Genomic DNA, 17,132 nt, shown 5'->3' on the forward strand with positions numbered 1-17,132 from the left:
TGGTAATTGTTTTTAGTAGCTCTCTTAAATTCCTTCTACCAAACACTTGTGAGCTGATTTTCCATTTATGGTAACAATCTGAAATTTTCTTTTTAAATAAGTGTAAGAAAAAGGGAATTCTGACATAAAGAAAGAATGCCAAGTGAAGCTCGTGCGGCATGGGCTGCAATAAAAATCTTGAGAAGTCTGAGCGACAGGGTCTCTGGAAACCAAGGGAGATGACTTCAAGCGTGTGTAATGTCAGGATCCTGCAAAGACAGGAGGAAAACAGGACCCTCCGGGGAGAGCAGAAACCCATGCTTAATAGGCGGGGCTTATGAGTATTAGAAATCTGCGTCCTCACAAAGCACCAGTGCCAGTCCAAAGGGATAAGAGATGAACCACAGACATTACAGGATAACAATACTGCTTGGGATATGTTTTAACATCTGTTACACACAATTCCGGACGATTAATGAAAGGATGTTTGGTTTGAAATATATTCAAGTGAAGGGAGAAAAGCCCACACCTTTTCTTACTGCTTAGAGAGATTCTGCATTTCCCAGTTCATGTTATATAAAAACACAAGAACCAAAGAGAGGAGGGGAGGAAGGGAGGGGAGCATTGTAGGAAAATTTCTGCCAGAAAACACACAATAAAACCTAGCTTGTTAGCAGTTCGGCTCCAAATTATTTTTAAAAAACAAATCCTAACTGTAATGTAGTTACAGCCTCGGAGGGAAGCTCTAAGCCCCCAGGTCAGCGTCCCAGAACCTAAGCTCTGAAAAGAATGGAAGAAAGAAACCTAACCAGGCGTCTGCCAGGAATATGAAAGCAAAATCTCCGAGGCTAGAGAAACCCCCCAAAGGAGGAGAAGACTGCAGCCTGCGGTAATCTGTAAATGATTGCTGGTAAAGGCTGGAGGCTTCAGGCTTGATCTGTGTTTGTTCCCAAAGAAAGCCAAGGAGGACGGTGTTAATAAAGAGAGATTTAACTGAGAGCTGTGCTTGGAATAAAGTGGGCTACAAAAAGGTCAAATTTGATCAGTTGGAGCAGATTACAGGGGCTTTAAAAGGTGGCGTGGAGAACTCGAGCGGGGCTGGGAAGTAATATAGCTCAAGATTGATTTGGGGGGTGGAGAGAAGCCAGGAGGAGCGCTTATCAGTCTTGGAAGGAGGAAGAACTGCGCTGGGCTCGGCGCACTCCAGCCCAGCCCAGAAACCACCGCCCGCGTCCCTTCCCCTCCTCCCCGGCCCCTCGCTCCAGATTCGCCTTCCGCGGCTCCTAGACAATGGTTTCCCTAATCTCTGACTTGGATCCCCTGAGAGACTGGAAAGTTTTAAGGTAGGCCTGCTTTGCTTTCTCTCCCCTCGCTGTTCGAGTTCCTGGTCAAGTTCCTGCCCGCCCCCAGCCCACTTGCGGACAGCCTGGTTGGTGTGCGCTGGAATTTGCCAGCCAGCCTGTCGCGGGTTAAGTGACAGGCAGATCTGGTGGGAGGAAGGCTGCGTTTTGACAAGGAAACAACTTCGAGCTGGTGAAGGCAGGCGTGTGAATGTGAAGTCCTCAAGTTTCACTACAGGAGGGGCACAGGGATACCTTGTAAATGAGAGCCCAGCCCCGTCCTGGCAGCCAGAGTTCCGGAATGTAATTATTGGACTTTAGGGGGCATCAAAGGGTGAGGTGGGAGGTGGCAGGCTTTCTGGGACTTCAGATAGATAGGCAGACTTTTCCCAACACTTCCTCACGCTCCTTCCTGAAGAGGACCCATGAGTGGAAATCTGTTTTCCTCCCGTATGATCTTGAAGGGGATCCACGGGTGGAAATCTGTTTTCCTCCCGTTTGACCTCTCCCCTCTCATTCCTGGATCAAAATTGGAAAAGCAGGTACATGTGACAAACTCAGCTGGCCTTAAAACGAACCGAAGGAGCTGAATTTATGAAATAAATTCATTCTCTGAATGCCCCTAAAAAGGCGAACACTGACCCCATCATCTCTCAAAGGCCCCAAAACTTTAGAACCCAGGAGCTGAAGGTGGCCGCGTCCATACTTCATCTCCACTTAGGTCGGAGCACATGCCTTTGATAGAATTTGCAATGGATTGGAAGGTTTAAATTAGTTCTAAGTGCTATTAAGTGGTGTTTCCTTGTGAAAATATTTTGAGTTTTTAAAATATAAAAATGTTAAGTGGAGGGATTTTATTAAAAGTAGTTCTATAGACTGCAATGTCATATTTTCCCAAATACTTGTGCAAAATCATGGATTCATAAGAGAGTCGAGGACCCAAGTGAGGAATACAAATGAGAAGAAAAGTGCGTGTTCCTGGGACCTCTTTTCCTTGACATTTACCTTGCGTTATTTAGCTAAATCCTTATTTCCCTTTCATGATTTCTGCCTTACTATTTGTCTAATTTTATTATGTTTGAGGCAACATTATAGAACAGAGCAAGTAAAGGAAGAAAAGGACCAATGTCCATCCTAATTATTTTTAAAATTATTACACCTTACTTTCTAGAACTTTCTGTGTATGCATGTTGTGCTGTACGTCATGTAATATGTGCTATTATGTAATCTGCTTTTTCCAGTTTTGTTGTTTCTACCAACCTTTCATAACCATAATTTTAATGTCTAAATAAAACACCATCATGATGATGTGTATCATTTATTATGATTCTCCTGTTTGTTGAAAATTTAAATGGTTTCCAGTCCCAGAATTGTATTAACAATGTAATGAACATCTTTATGTCTATAGCTTTTTACTTTCATTAGAGAATTCCAAGGATTTCTCAATGAAATGGTGCAAACATTTTTTATGGATCGTTCAGTGATGATTTTAAAATCCATTTGCATGTTTAAACTTAATCTTCGATTGAGATGTGATAAAATTCTTGGCAATTGTTCTTATGGTACAGCTACTAAAATATGCTTCATTCTCCTCTTCTTTAAATGAATTTCTAACCTGCTTTTAAAACTGAAAGATATCTTAAGAGCGCTTTCAAAAAATTCTTTTGGGATGATTAACCTAACATTATTCTGTGAGTAGATAAGGCAGGCTCCAGCTCAAGAATGTGTGTGAGCTCGATTACAAATTTTGAAAATGTAGCCCCCAAGAGCCTTTCTGGATAATGATCTCAAGTCTTAACCTATTTAAAATGCTGGCTTTCCCTTAAATATGTCCCTATAATAAGTGAAGTTTATTTTATGATTAGAGTGAACAAAGCTTTAGAAACTTGGCGAGACCCTGGAAAGATAAACATTTTTGTATGGACTACTTTGGGTACACTGAGTTCATTTGGCCCACACCTCTTCTTGGCAGATGTTAATCCATCAGCTTTTTAACTAGATATAATCCTTCCTGAGATAAGGAATTTTATAATTTATGAATCAAATTTTAAATCCCTTAGTTGTTTACAATAAAGCATCCTTTTGACTAATTTTGATTAATTATGCTGTTCACCACCAATAAGTCTGAGCCTATAATGGATATGAGAAGCAATGATATGACACAATCTTAAGAGTAGGTAATCTGTGGTTGTCTGTGGTAAGTTACATCAATGACCATGCATTGGAAACCCAGAGAGATGGGGTGAGAGATGCCTGTCCACTTTAAAAAAAAAAAAGTCATTGCCCTTATTGATTAACAAATGAGTAGAATGCTTAGTATATAAAATGGGGAAAGACCTTTGAGTCCACATAAACTGGGATATTTTTAAGTGTTGGGTCAGGAATGTGGCCTGGAGTTTTGCCAAACCTGTTGTTCCTGAAAAGTGGTTGTGAGGCATAGTTTTAACATCTGCTTATGTTACAATTTGGTGTCTTCAGACAGGATCTGCTTGCAGGATACAAGTTCAAGCCATGAGCCTATGTCAAGAACTGTATACTTCACTCTATTCTAGGTCCATTTTATCACTTAGAAAAAAAAAAAATCAAGGCTAGGAATAGTGCTGTTAGCTGTTTTAATGACTCTCTACCTGAAGGGACATAAAAGAAACCTAACTGCCACCAAAAGATATACCAACAATTTTCAATAGTAAGAGTTCTCTCTTCTTGGGAAAGCACAAGCACCATGACTTGACTCAAAGAATCAAGATAAGCTAAATCTGGAAAAAGTATGTGTGGTACACAGAAGAAAAATGACAATATAGTAGGCCCATGAGTAAAAGAATAAGAAAAACAGTCAATATGTGTAGTACATGATTTGATGTCCACAGATATTACTTGAGGGAGAAAAGTTGGCAATTAATTAGATTAAACTGGATATGGAATGCAGACCAGCTGGCTTCTCCTTCCACAGCCCCTGTGTCATCTTTATGCGGGTCTTTAAAAACTCCAAAAATGGTATATGTCCCATATCCAGAAGAGAGAATTAGGCTCAGGAAATGGAATGATTACAGTCATAGGTTCTCTAGAGGGACCTGACTACTCCCCTAGTTTTCCAACTCCATCTTCTTTCCTGAGAGATTTTATTCTCTACTTTCTCTTTTGTTCTTACATCCTGTCCCTTGATTGAGGTCAGTTCAGCCCAGACCTCTCCTCAGCAGAGCCACAGATCAGAAGCTCAACAGGACACAAACTATGTCTGTATAGGCCACCCAAGACCTTGTCTTTTTTTATATCTATCATGAGCTAATAATCATACCATTGTCTAGCTGGGTACTCCAATAGCAAAGCTAAGCATGCTTGCCCCCATTTTTCCCTCTTTATGTATGTCTAAGCTATTGGCAACTCTCGTGGCTCTCCACTGTTCCCTGCCTCCCACTGCTAACATCTCCTTTTACACGAAACTCCTTACTTCTTCCTGATTCAACTCCTGCTTTCTCAGTCTAAACATTCGAAAGCTGTCTGTTAGAGCACGTGATTTTCTTTCTTAGACTTGTCTCCTTCATTCTTGGAGGAAAGCCAGTGTCTTCATCCTAACCCTGTCTAACCTAAGCTTTACACCTCTTCACCCATTCCCATCTTTCTGTTCCTCTTACTTCAGCTCTGTGTGCACTAGATCCTCCCTCCCACCCAAGAATCTCCCCTTAACTAGAAGCAGCGCTTTCCAGCTGCTTGTCATTCAAGTCTGAACTCAAAAGTCATCATCTCAGTGAGCCCTTCTTCCACCTCTCACCTTAAAGTTTTTTGCAAGTCATTCCCTAGCTTATATTCTGATAGGTTGAGCCAGAGAAGATTTTCAGTATTCAACTACTTTTGACTTACAAAAATTTCAGTGCCAAAAAATCCTATTTTTTACATTCATTTGTTGGTTATCTTTTTCTCTTATTAGAATGTATGATTTGTTATTTAAGGGGTATACAGGTATATGTAGTAGCTAAACTATTTCTAGGCACATGACAAAATTGAATAAATGAATGAAGAATGAGTGGATGGATGAGATGCTTGCTGTTTGTCTCCTTCATCTAGGCACCCACTCATAAGGCCACAGACTTTGTGTATTGTGTTTACAATCTAACTCTTAATATTTACCACAGTAGTTCTTTGCTATTGTATTCAATGAATTGATTAATGAATTAATTACTGTCGAACTCCCAGTGTCATATTCTGTTTTGCATTCTTATTTCTGTGCCAATCAGCAAAATATCTGATTTAGTAATATGGAAAATTTTTGAATTTTCACCAAGAATTTAATATATACATCTATTATTCAAGTAGAATTCATTTGTTCTAGACAGGAGAATGATCTGGAGCAGAGGTTAGCAAATCTAAAAAAGGCCAGACACAAATACTGTACTTCAGGTTTTGCTGGCCATATATAATTTCTGTTGCTAATACTCAGCTTTATCACTACAGCATGAAAGCAGACATGGAAAAAATTATAAACAACATAGCTTGGCTATGAGCCAATAAAACTTTATTTACAAAAGCATGTAATAGCCTGGATGTGGCTTTCAGGCCACCTTATCTATTATTAAGATTAATGATGTGACAAACAAGAAAACAGAAGTGACTTTGACAGGGAGTTGGAGAGATGTTTTTACATACGACAAAAGGAATATAAAAAACTTACCTCATTATTAGGAGAAAAAAATAAGAGGTTCCTTGGTGACATTTCAAAGGTCAGAGATGCCTGAAGTCATAAGCACTTGATCTCACAAAGGTAATTATTGTCTGAAGAAAATTTATGATTTACCAAAGCCTTTAAATATTTGGATGAGCCTTAAAGTTATAACAAAATATAGTGGGTTTTTTTTTTTTGGTTTGTTTGTTTGTTTGTTTGTTTGTTATATTTTAGGGAAGGATCTACAGAGTGTTCAGGGTCTCACTACTAGATCAGACTAGTGATCTGCCTGTTTACAGCCTCCCAAGAGCTGGGATTACAGGCATGCACCATCATGCCCAATCTCAATTTCCATTTCAGTGTGCCCAAGGGGCGGGCCCCAGCATAGCAGGCCCAGGGATCGAACCCCCAGCCCCTAGGCCTGCTTGCAGGTGCTTTAATCTGCTGAGCTATTTGACCAGCTCTCAAAATATAGTTTTAACTCTTATTGAGTGTATAAGAAATTCTCTTTAATGACAGCAATACATATATTGATAAGAAAAAAAAAAAAAAAAGACCAGATCCTGACATGTTTTAAGTCATTGGTTGGTCTCAGTTCTTTCTTTTTCATTGGGTACTCTAGCTCACTTAGTATACATTTTCTTTTCACGTGGCTAACAATGCTCCTAAGATGAATTCCAAATTTACGCCAGAGGCATGCTGAGTAATTTCGAATGCAGGCCACGTGAAGATGCTTTTCAGTTCAGGCTCCATAACATCTCGAAGGTGCACAGAGTGGGGAGAGGTTGCTGGAAGCTCTGCTGGTGTCCAGGGAGAGCGAGCTTACTATCTGGAGGTCAGGAATTAGTCTTCTTATAGGATCAAATGTAAAAATTATTAATTCCTGCTACACACCAGAATTGCCCTAAGGGCTTCACATATGCAGTATTGTATCTGTACAACAACTTGTGAAAAGGTGAGTGGTATTGCTGTCGTTTTCAGAAAGAAACACTGGCAAAGCTCACCAGCATACTGAAGCACACACATCAGAGCACGAAACCACAGTATTGGCTTGGGTCTTGCTAACTCTAAGCCAGAGCACTTTATAAATTACATTTACTTCTCTACCTAGTTATGCCTTTTCTTGGTACATTGAAAAGCTTGATGACGTGTGTTGCTTTAACTACATCTCAGGAAATATTTGTATTATGTAATTCTTCCTTTTCCCTCAGGAATATTTGAACTTTTGATGCAGTTAGTACTAGATACTAGGGAAAAAAATTTTTGCACAGCCATGGAAAAGAAGCTATTAAAATATAGTGAACAGGTAGTAACATCTTCTAGGTATGCTGAATTATCCATTTGTGAAAAATTAATACAAAGCCTATTAAAATAAATTGTTATATTGGAGAATAATCTATATTTTTAACAAAACCTGACCTATGCAGCACAGATGGAAACTAATAATGAAAAGGTTTTCTTAGGATCACATGAGACAGCAGAGTACATCTTTTTCTATATGTTGTTCTACTAGTTCATTGCATTTTCATTAAATTCCAGCATTTAGAAAAACACCATTTTTTTTCTCTTCCCCTACTCCATAGGTTTGAATAATCAGCAGAAAGACATTCACTGGATGGTTTGGTTTTTCTGTTCTTTTTGTTTTGTGTAGCTTTGTTTTTTGAGGTAGGGTTTCACTGTGTAATTCTGGCTGGCCTTGAACTCACTATTAGTCCAGGCTGGCCTTGAATTCCCAGAAATCCTTTTGCCTCAGCCTCCCAAGTGCTGAGATTACAGGTATTCACCATCACACCTGGTGCCATTTTTACTTTTTTTTTTTTTTTTTTTTTTTTTTCAGAACTGGGGATTGAACTCAGGCCCTTGCACTTGCCAGGGAAGTGCTTATTCTATTGAGCCATCTCCCTGGCCCTGATTTTTACTATTCTGGATGGAATCTATTTCCTTAGCCAACTGGGCTAGGAATGTATCAAAAACAAAACCAGCAAATCACTTGTAATCTCTGTTAGGAGAGCCATAAAAAAAATTCTTCATATAATCAGCTAAGATTGCCTGCAAAATCAGAGACCACAGGAAAGGCATTTTTCCAAAACACAGATTAGAGAAAAATCACATGTGACTTTTATTCCACTATTTATGCTGTCAAAGATAAAGCCAGACAGTACATTGTCAAAGTTAGATTTTAATCAGTAGTCTACTACTGCATCCAACATGGGCTGAACTCAACTTTTGATTTGTAAGAGGTTAATGGGTATTTTAAAGGAAAATTAGGGAGTTTGGGGTAGGAGGTAGTGAGCAGAGCCTCACAGAGTCAGCAAGGTAGAAAAGCATAAAGATCTGGTCAGTGTCCATGCCTCATAGGCCAGCGGTGTCTGCGCTGCAAACTCTAGCTGTATATGCTTATAATGCAAAATAATTGTATTTGTTTTGGAGAATTGGTACACATATATTGCATCTTCATCATTTTTTATCTTACCTCCCCAACCCATTTTCCTCCCTTTCCCAGGCTCCAAAACATTTACCTTCTTGTTTCCCATCATTTCTCCTTTATTTTAGTCTTAAATAATAACAATGCAATATTTAACCTTATGTGTCTAACTTATTTTACTTAACACAATGGTCTCAAGATCCATCTATTTTCCTACAAATGACTCAAATTCATCTTTCTCTGTTATTCCATTGTGCACATACAGCACATTTTCTCTATCTGATCATTGCTTTTTAAAGGAATAGCTTTCAGATCCTTAAGAAAGATACCCTTACATTGGAGGATATATATGTGTAGTAGATGTGTCTCAGAGGAACAAGAAGGACACAGGCTTGGGAACCAATTAGAATCAGTGCTCTAAAAAAAGTCTGTCCAGGAGCCACCAGTCAGGTGTTGGCTAGAACACATAGCAAATTCTCTGGCTGCCTCGAGCTTTCTCAGACAGGCAGTTTAAGAGAGGATGGGGTCACGCTAGAAGTGGCCTTGAGCTGCTAGAAACTATGTTAGCATTTGTTCAAACATTTTAACAGCAGGAAAGGAAATAGGCAAATTCATCTATGTGGAATCTATAGTTCTCATAGGCTAAGGTTTCAGCCTTCTTGAGAAGCAGTCTTAGAGAAGCCTGACTGAAGGTTAGTCAGAGAGACTCTGCCAGTCGCCCCTCTTATTCAAGGGAAGAAGAGATACTCTGCTTTCCTCTGAACAATATAAATCCATTCTCTATTTGTTGCCATGTAATCATTAAGGACCAGTTAAACCATCTGTTTAGACGTGGTTGGTAATCAAGGATACTTACTAGATGGTGAGAGTGATTGAGCAGTTAACGAGGGGCCATGCTATGGAAACCAAAAAGAAAGCAATCAAAAAGCAATCATTACTAGTGGGAGTGGAGTAGAAACTCCTCTGAACCTAGTGAGCAACACAGTTGAAAAGATTAGTGGAAATTTAACTCCTAAGTGGATTAGATAGAGAAGGGAGGACAGCAGTGGCAATCAGGTAGATTTTCCCTTTTGCAGTTTGAATGTCACGATGATGGTATAGGCATTCGTGTCACAATATGATTATTTCCAAAGCAGAGCAGAGGACATCCTAGGGACTTTCTCAGTGGCCCATGCAGCAGCCGCCCTGTGCAGAAGGATTATCTATGACATGACTTGCTATGGTGATGACTCCTTTGAAGTTTATATCTTAGCATGCACAACTTTTTTCACATCATGAAGCAAAAGGTCTATAAATAGACCTTGTTCCTACTTAGGATCAGAGATGTCAGCTTTTAGTTCCCAGCAGTAGTAGGAGGGAGGGGAAAAAATTGGAAAACTGAAAAATTTTGGAAAGTTGTAGTTAGATTTTGTTGTTCAGTGATTTGGGTTTTTTTTTTGTTTTTTTTTTTAAATGTATTTGGTGCAGGGTCTGCAGGGTCTCACTATGTAGATCGGACTCCTAGTGACGTGACTGTTTTCAGCCTCCCAGGTGCTGGGATTACAGGCATGCACCACCACACCCAGTCTCAATCGTCCTCTTGGGGGTCGAACCCCAGCCACTGTGCTCTGCCTAAGCAGGCACTTTAGTCCGCTGAGCTATCTGGCTGGCCCTATAGTTGGATTTTGAAGGAAAATGCAATTGAGGATTTGGCAAGGGCCTATGTGTCAATGGCAGGATCCAGTCCAGTGTAAGGTGAAAAATACCACCTCAGAGACAATGAACGAGACAAGAATTTCAGGTCTCTCATATACTTACCCTCCTTCTTTAGTCAAAAATCCATATTATTCTTATCATAAAAGAATTCTAATCTCATTAAATGTGGCCTTACCCAGGGAGCTACCCGCTCGGGCCCCCCTCCTGTCCCTCTCTTGGACAGAAGCTTTCTTTCTCTCAATAAATATTCTTCTCATAAAAAAATTGTGGTCTGATTATTTCTTTAAGTACAGCGAAAATGAAAATTGACCACAGGGACCTTTTCTAAGTTTGATTTGCAGGAATTTTTAATAAGGAATTTCAGTTTGGATTTTTAAAATTATCTTGAAGCTAGGGAGCCAAGGCAAGAAGTTGGCATCAAATCTACAATACATATAGATTTGGGTTAAATCTCTTTTTGAGGTCCCCCAAATATTCTGGGTTCCTAAAGCCTCAGGAGGGAGGGAGAACGAGGGCAGGAAAGGGAGCAGTAGAGAAGGGAGGTAAAAAGAATTAAGATGTGTCAAGTGTATATTCTAACTACTCACAAAAATGTATTCATTATGTACAACAAACATGTACTAATAAAAATAGACACAATTATTATTGAAATAATTTGAGTTAATGATTAATTTGATTCAAATAAATTTTAACTTTTGTATTCAGTTTCTTTGATGAGTAAACCCAAATAAAAGTATATGCCTACATTTAATTTAATGTTGACAGCCCTGAAAAATACCTGTTTTATTAAACTAGTCTCATTTACCCATGGTTTACTCAAATTACATAAAGTTAAAGACTTCTGGGGAAAAAGGACTTTGGAATTGGTTCCTGTATTTCTAGGAATTCCAGGAAAATGTAATTTATGTAAGTACTTATTTCTCTCTAAGCCAATGAGGTTAGAATGCCTTTGAAGAATTTTATAGATTAATTTGGTATATAAGTTCCATCTGGAGTTAGGGAAATATAAACATATATAAAAATATGTAATATACATAAATTACACATAATCAGAAAGACCAACTCAAATAGAGGATTTTTTTCTTTATTCTTATTGCTCTTCAACTTCCCCTTCTCCTTCTCCTTTCCTTCTTCTTGCTTTTTGAGTCAATCTTGCAGTGTAACTGAGGCCTTGAACTCACTGTGTGGCCCAAAGTGACCTCAAATTTGCAATCCTCCTGGCTCACTTTCCTTAGTGGGAAAATGCCAGGAGTGTTCTACCACATCCAGGTCTTTGGGTGTTCTAAAATTTTAGGTACACATCCTTTATAATACAATAATGCAAAATCAGTATTTAACATAAGAGTTGTTCTTTATCTGTACTTCATTTTATGTGTGGATCCAAATTGTGATTCTGGCAGATTGGAGCAACTTAAAGTTGATTGTTCAATGTTCAAATCTTCATACCAATATTTGTAGAAGGACTTTAAGATTTTTTGTTCTTAGATATAACACATTGTGGATGCTACGGATCTAATGACTGCTTCTAATTGGGGGGAGGCAGATTTTTCAGCCTAGAACAGTTGGTTTTGGGATTCCCATGAGTCCCTCAAGAGCACACCCCAGTTAGATCCTGCTATTCCAGGGACTTCAGGTGCTGAGGGCCGGGTGGGAAGGGAAAGGTTTAGCAGGGATGGAGCAAGAAGGGGAGGAGCTGAGGGCTTGCTGGGGATGTACCATGGGATATGAGGTGGGGGCTGAAGGAAGGGATGAGAGGTGGGGAAGGAGGAAAGAGAGAAAGAGGTAGTGGATAGAGCCTAAGGAATCACTGCAGGGAGATCCAAAGGAACCATCAGAGTTTTTTTCACATCAACAAGAAACATGTTGGTGCCTTAAAGAGTTAGTATCTTAGTGGTGGGGCTTGTCATCAGCAGGAGGTCAAGAGGGGGCATTCCATTAGCTTGGAAATTCCCGCAGGATAAGTAGAATCAAATAGAACAAAGAGGCCTTATAAGGAGACAGGAATAAAATAATCTCAGCTCAGGAGTCAGGGAGTGAATCCCCACTAGAAACAAGTACATATTCAGGAAGAAAACTCAGCCCAGGAGGCTCCTTTGAGAAGCAGTCTCAGACAAACCTGGCTCCAGAGAGTACACTGAGAACATTGAGAATAAAATCTGTCCTTTGGATCAGAAGACAGGAGACCCAGTGGAGGAGGTGGCCAATATGAAGCAAGCATCTCTATGAGTGTTGCAGAGCCAGTGTCACAGGCCAAGATCTAGTGGCATCAGACCCAGCTTTGAGACGCTGCCAGATGACCATCAAAGATGAAACAAAGCCAGGCATTAGTGGGTTAAGGTCAGACTTTAATCAGCAATATGCTTTTGCAGTAAGGAACAATATTGAGTATAAACTTAACTTTCATTTGTACAGAGGTGACTGGGCATTTTAGAGAAAGAACTGAGGAGTGGACGTAGGGTAGTGAGCAGGGTCTCTCTTCCTCTTGCCTAGGCACCCCCATCAAAAGTGAAGATTATTTCTTCCTCTGGAGCTGAGTGTAAAACTCAGTGTTTAAATGTAACATTTTCTACGATAGATAGGTAGATAGATAGATAGATAGATAGATAGATAGATAGATAGATAGATAGATTGACTGATTAGTTTCACTAATCAGCTATATAAACTCATATATAATATATAGGTCAAATCTGATTTCTCTATCTCTACCTGTGTCCATTGTATCTCAGATTGCATACATTTATTTATCAATTTATTTATTTAATTAATTTTTTGTATTTTAGGGAAGGGTCTACAGGGTGTTCAGGGTCTCATTACTATATCAGACTCATATTGATCCACCTATTTACAACCTCCCAAGAGCTAAGATTACAGGCTCTTAATTATTATCCCAGTGCAACCTCGGGGCAGGGCCAGCAGGGGAGACTCTGGGGATCAAACTCCTGGCCCCTGCACCTGCTTGCAGGCACGTTAATCCGCTGAGCTATTTGGCCGGCCCTCTCAGATTGCATATTTTGCTGAGCCATTATGTGGATGAACACCCATACATTCCTCATTTCTGAGATGAGACACTGAACCAGGTTATAACTAAGGCTCTTCCATCTATAAAATTATATGATCAATGCAGGATAGAATGGAGAAGCACCTTCCCACTGGATCATGAATCCGACCGCTAAGCGATACAGTGAATCCATTTCCTCTGCTCCTGAGTGTTTTTCATGGCAAAGCAATTCTCTTTATATTGATCCTCATTTTCTTTCAAGGCTCCTTTATTCCTGAAACTTCTGGAGAGCTCATGGACTAAACTACAAATCTGTTTTCAGATGTTCTGTCTCTGAACTGCAGCTATGATGTAAATCAGCTGTTCTGGGGATGAGTTGTACTGCCATGCACGGACATTAGCGGTGGCATGACTTGTCCTGTGGGCCCAGTATTGCAATCAATCCAGGCTGCAGGTGTTCCAGTTAACCATGGCTATAGAACTCCATTTTGTGTGGGGTTTTTTTGTTTTTTTTTTTTTTTCATTGTGCTAGTTTTTCTTTCTTATAGAGACACAAATGTCTAAGCCAGAAAGGATTGTTTAAGGCCTGTGGAAACAGCAATTTTATCTATTTTATCATGTTTCCTGCTGGGTAAAGTCAAAGATTTTCTGAACAAGAAAAATGTAGACCTCATTAAAGTTGGTTATTTACAAACTATAGTTAATGTTTTCTCTGAGCCCTTGCACATGTCATTCCTTCCTTTTCATTATTTTTGTCATTATTGGACATGATGCATGTCACTGAGTTCCCCAAAGCCGGGCTGCTTTTCCTTTTCTCTCCATCAGGGCCTGTGGATTTAAAAGGTTTGTTTTAACTGAATGTAACTTTCTCTGGTAAACCCATTTGAATTATCTGCTTGCCTCTTTACAAATTCTTCAATACTTGTTCAATGACTCTGCAAACAAGTACAGTTTATGTAACTATTGGCGAATTTAAAACTGAATCTATGCCTTTGCATTATAGATAGTCTGTATGGCAGCAGAGCCCTTGTCCTCATTAAAAGGCCTACCATGACGGATATTTTGGAAATGTGGGCAATCTGAATGACAAAGCAAAGGTAGCTCTTTCCCAGGCAAATGAAGCCTGACTTTGGGGGCATTAGGCTTACGCAGCCCTACAATATTGGTGTCCTGGTGTAGGCCAGCGAGATGCTGAGAATGCAGCCACACTTGAGTTTTGCAGCTTCTCAGCTGAGGGTTCTAAAATTCATTGCTTAGGACTTTATGAAGAATCTAGAATGTTCTGTGCTGTTTAGCCAGAATCCTATTCTGCCACTTCTGGACATGGTTCTCTAAGATTTCCAGACAAGAGGGGAAAAGTGGCAAATTGAAGCACAGTAATAGTTTAACACTACTACAAAGACGTAGCTTTAACCCCCAAACCCCAAAATGTATCAGGGTAATTACTACTGAACTAAATACTTTTAACTTAGATAGTACCGAGTAAGTTCAGATCATAAAGCTTTCTCGGTGAACACTGTACCAAGGAAAAAATTAGTAAATCCTTGAGAAAAATTAGGGAACCTTGGTCTACTCTAAATGTTTTAGCTTCATGTAACTAAAACCAAAGGTTAACAACATTTTTTCTGTAAAGGTGCCAGTGAGTAAATCTATTTGCCTTTGTTGATCACACATATAATGTTTCCTATTACAGTCATCTCATCATATGTGCAAATAATTGGTTCTAGGACCTTCCTCAGATATCAAAATCTACAGATGCTCAAATCCCTTGCATATAAGCTTCAAACATTCTTCTGTATGCTTTAAAATCATTTCCAAGAAACTTATTCCTACTACCATATAGATGCTATGCAAAGAATTATTCTATATTGTTTAGTGAATAATGAAAAAAGTATGTTTGTGTTAAACACACATGCAAGGTGTTTTTCCTCCCCAAGTTTTTAAAGTTGTGGTTCAATGGAATGTGCAGATAGATCCCTGGGGTATGGAAGGCTGACCGTCTCTGACTCTGCCATTGTCGCCCAATAGCAGTCAGTGAAAAATGAGTGGCTGTGGCTGTATACCAATAAAGCTATATTTACAGAATCAAGCACAGGGCAGGATTTGGCCCATGTGCCATGGTTTGCTGACTCCTTGGCTTGCTATAGGACCTTACTGTGCTCCATTGAATTTTAGGCATTTCATACCTAAGGTAGCCTGGACAGCACTGGAGAATTGAACTTGAGGAAGCAGCAAGAGAGTGCTTTCCCCAGATGCTGTGCATCAAGCTGGCTGAAGCTGTCCTGAGCCTTTTCCCTGGGAAGAAAACAGGGTGTACAAAGAACGAGGGAGGGAGAGCTGGACGTTCTCAGACCCCAGATCACCTTTCATTTTGGCTATCATGAGCCCCGAAGTAGAGCATACTTGACCTTTTCAGGAAGACCTGGCACTTGAGCAAATGCCCTTTTTAATGGCCCAAAGTTTCATGGGTCCATAGCTGAAACTCCTCCCTTTGAGGGACAGATTTTTGACATGAGATCAAGAGGAGCAAGAAAAGCAAAGAGGATTCTTGAAAAACCTACACTAAAAGGACTATAGAAATCTGTGAGGGAAAAGCAGCTGGGATCATTTATTGACCTCAGCCAGAAAGTGACTTCTGAAAAAAAATGGAAGTTGACTTTTGGAGCCTTTGGTCTGTATCCAGTATTGCTGTCTTCATTGCATAAAATTCACCTCTTCTCTTGGGTGTGGCCACACATTTTACTATTGCATAAAAAAAGCTCATTCATTAATTGAATGCTAGATTGAACACATACATGAGCAAGGCTAGCAGAGAGACTTGGCATTTCAGGGACTCCCACATTTCCTCCTGCGATAAATGGTGCCTCTTTGCCCCCTCCATGATGGGGACATTAATCACAGTCACTGTGAAACAGAAAGAGGTGTTTGAAAAGATTTAGGACAGAGGGCTGGCCTGGACCAGATGAGGTAATATGGCTTTCTTAGTTTCTTCCTACAGTCTGAGGCTCTTCACAGAGTGCAGCCATTCACAGCTCATTTTAAATCAATCAACGCAATACCACACCATGGTACTTACATTTTATGACTTTTTTCCAGTTAAGTAATGTAGGATGGGAAGGAAGGACAGAAGAGTTCAGGAATTAGAGGTTTGGTGAGGCTTTCTCTATCCCTGAAATCAAACCCCACACATTCTGTCTGGAAGACCCAGGGCAAGAAGGCTGAGTATGAAATAGGTTCCTTCCTGGTTATGATAGCCCTCCACACTACTGAATCCTACTTAATAAATTGCCACTTGACCATAAATTGTACTGAAAGTAGTACATTGAACATGTCAGTCTGCCTTGTCAAAGAGTTAGAATTACATAAGAATGGGGCTTCAAGAAATCACTGGAAAGGAATGTGGTTTGACGCAGAATTTGTTTGAAAGCCATTTTCATTTATGACTTCTTCCTGGTGGGTGGGAAGCCCTCTGAGGCCTTACCTCTGGCCAGATCTTAGCATATTCCCTCCCAGTTCTCTGCCCATGGCCTCCACCTTGTGTCTACCTCCCCTCTTGGACCAGGAGACAGAGTTTATATTGGGTCATCGCCAGTGTGATGGACAGAGGTGGCAGGAAGGAACAGCATCGGATGAGATGTAACTTAATATTTCTGGAGGAAAGGAGGAGAGTGTCTTTACTGTCATCTCTGACAGAGGGAGAATGTGGAAAACAACTCCTAAGAACTTAGGATTTGTGCCCTTAAAACCTAGTAACCAAGTGGAAAATAAAAGCCCTTTGCGAGCTACCTGGGCTTCCAGAGCAGTAGTTGCTTTACCAGTGTGACTCTTTACAGAAGATAGGCAAGCAAATGTGGTTTTGCATTTATTGACCATGTCTTGGGCAAAGCCCTTAGAGGAGGACCAGCTTGTTGTGCCTTTGAATTGTTCTTGTAAGTTTGTCTGCAATCAAGCACAGCTCGCCAGAGGATAAGGCTATATTAAGCTTTAATTCTCTAGTTATTTTTTTTTAGTAGCCATAAAATTAGCATCCTTGTCTTT

At 39.9% G+C, this 17,132-nt stretch overlaps 1 protein-coding gene across 3 annotated transcripts in view; it reads left to right on the forward strand.

Moving 5' to 3' along the window:
• The first annotated feature begins 1,153 nt into the window (after nt 1-1,153).
• The window catches only part of Celf2 (CUGBP Elav-like family member 2), a 598,848-nt gene continuing 582,869 nt past the window's right edge, over nt 1,154-17,132 (forward strand). For 2 of the 3 annotated variants that reach the window (XM_004641262.2, XM_004641263.2), the window contains exon 1: nt 1,155-1,322. In XM_004641262.2, the coding sequence (XP_004641319.1) occupies nt 1,270-1,322 (53 nt within the window). In that variant the 5' untranslated portion in view covers nt 1,155-1,269. Of the gene's footprint in view, nt 1,323-17,132 lie in introns of all 3 variants that reach the window. The other variant, XM_023701316.1, reaches the window with a different exon arrangement.

Source organism: Octodon degus, unplaced genomic scaffold (assembly GCF_000260255.1).
Source record: "Octodon degus isolate 3935 unplaced genomic scaffold, OctDeg1.0 scaffold00133, whole genome shotgun sequence".
In the NCBI taxonomy this organism is placed as follows: Eukaryota; Metazoa; Chordata; class Mammalia; order Rodentia; family Octodontidae; genus Octodon; species Octodon degus.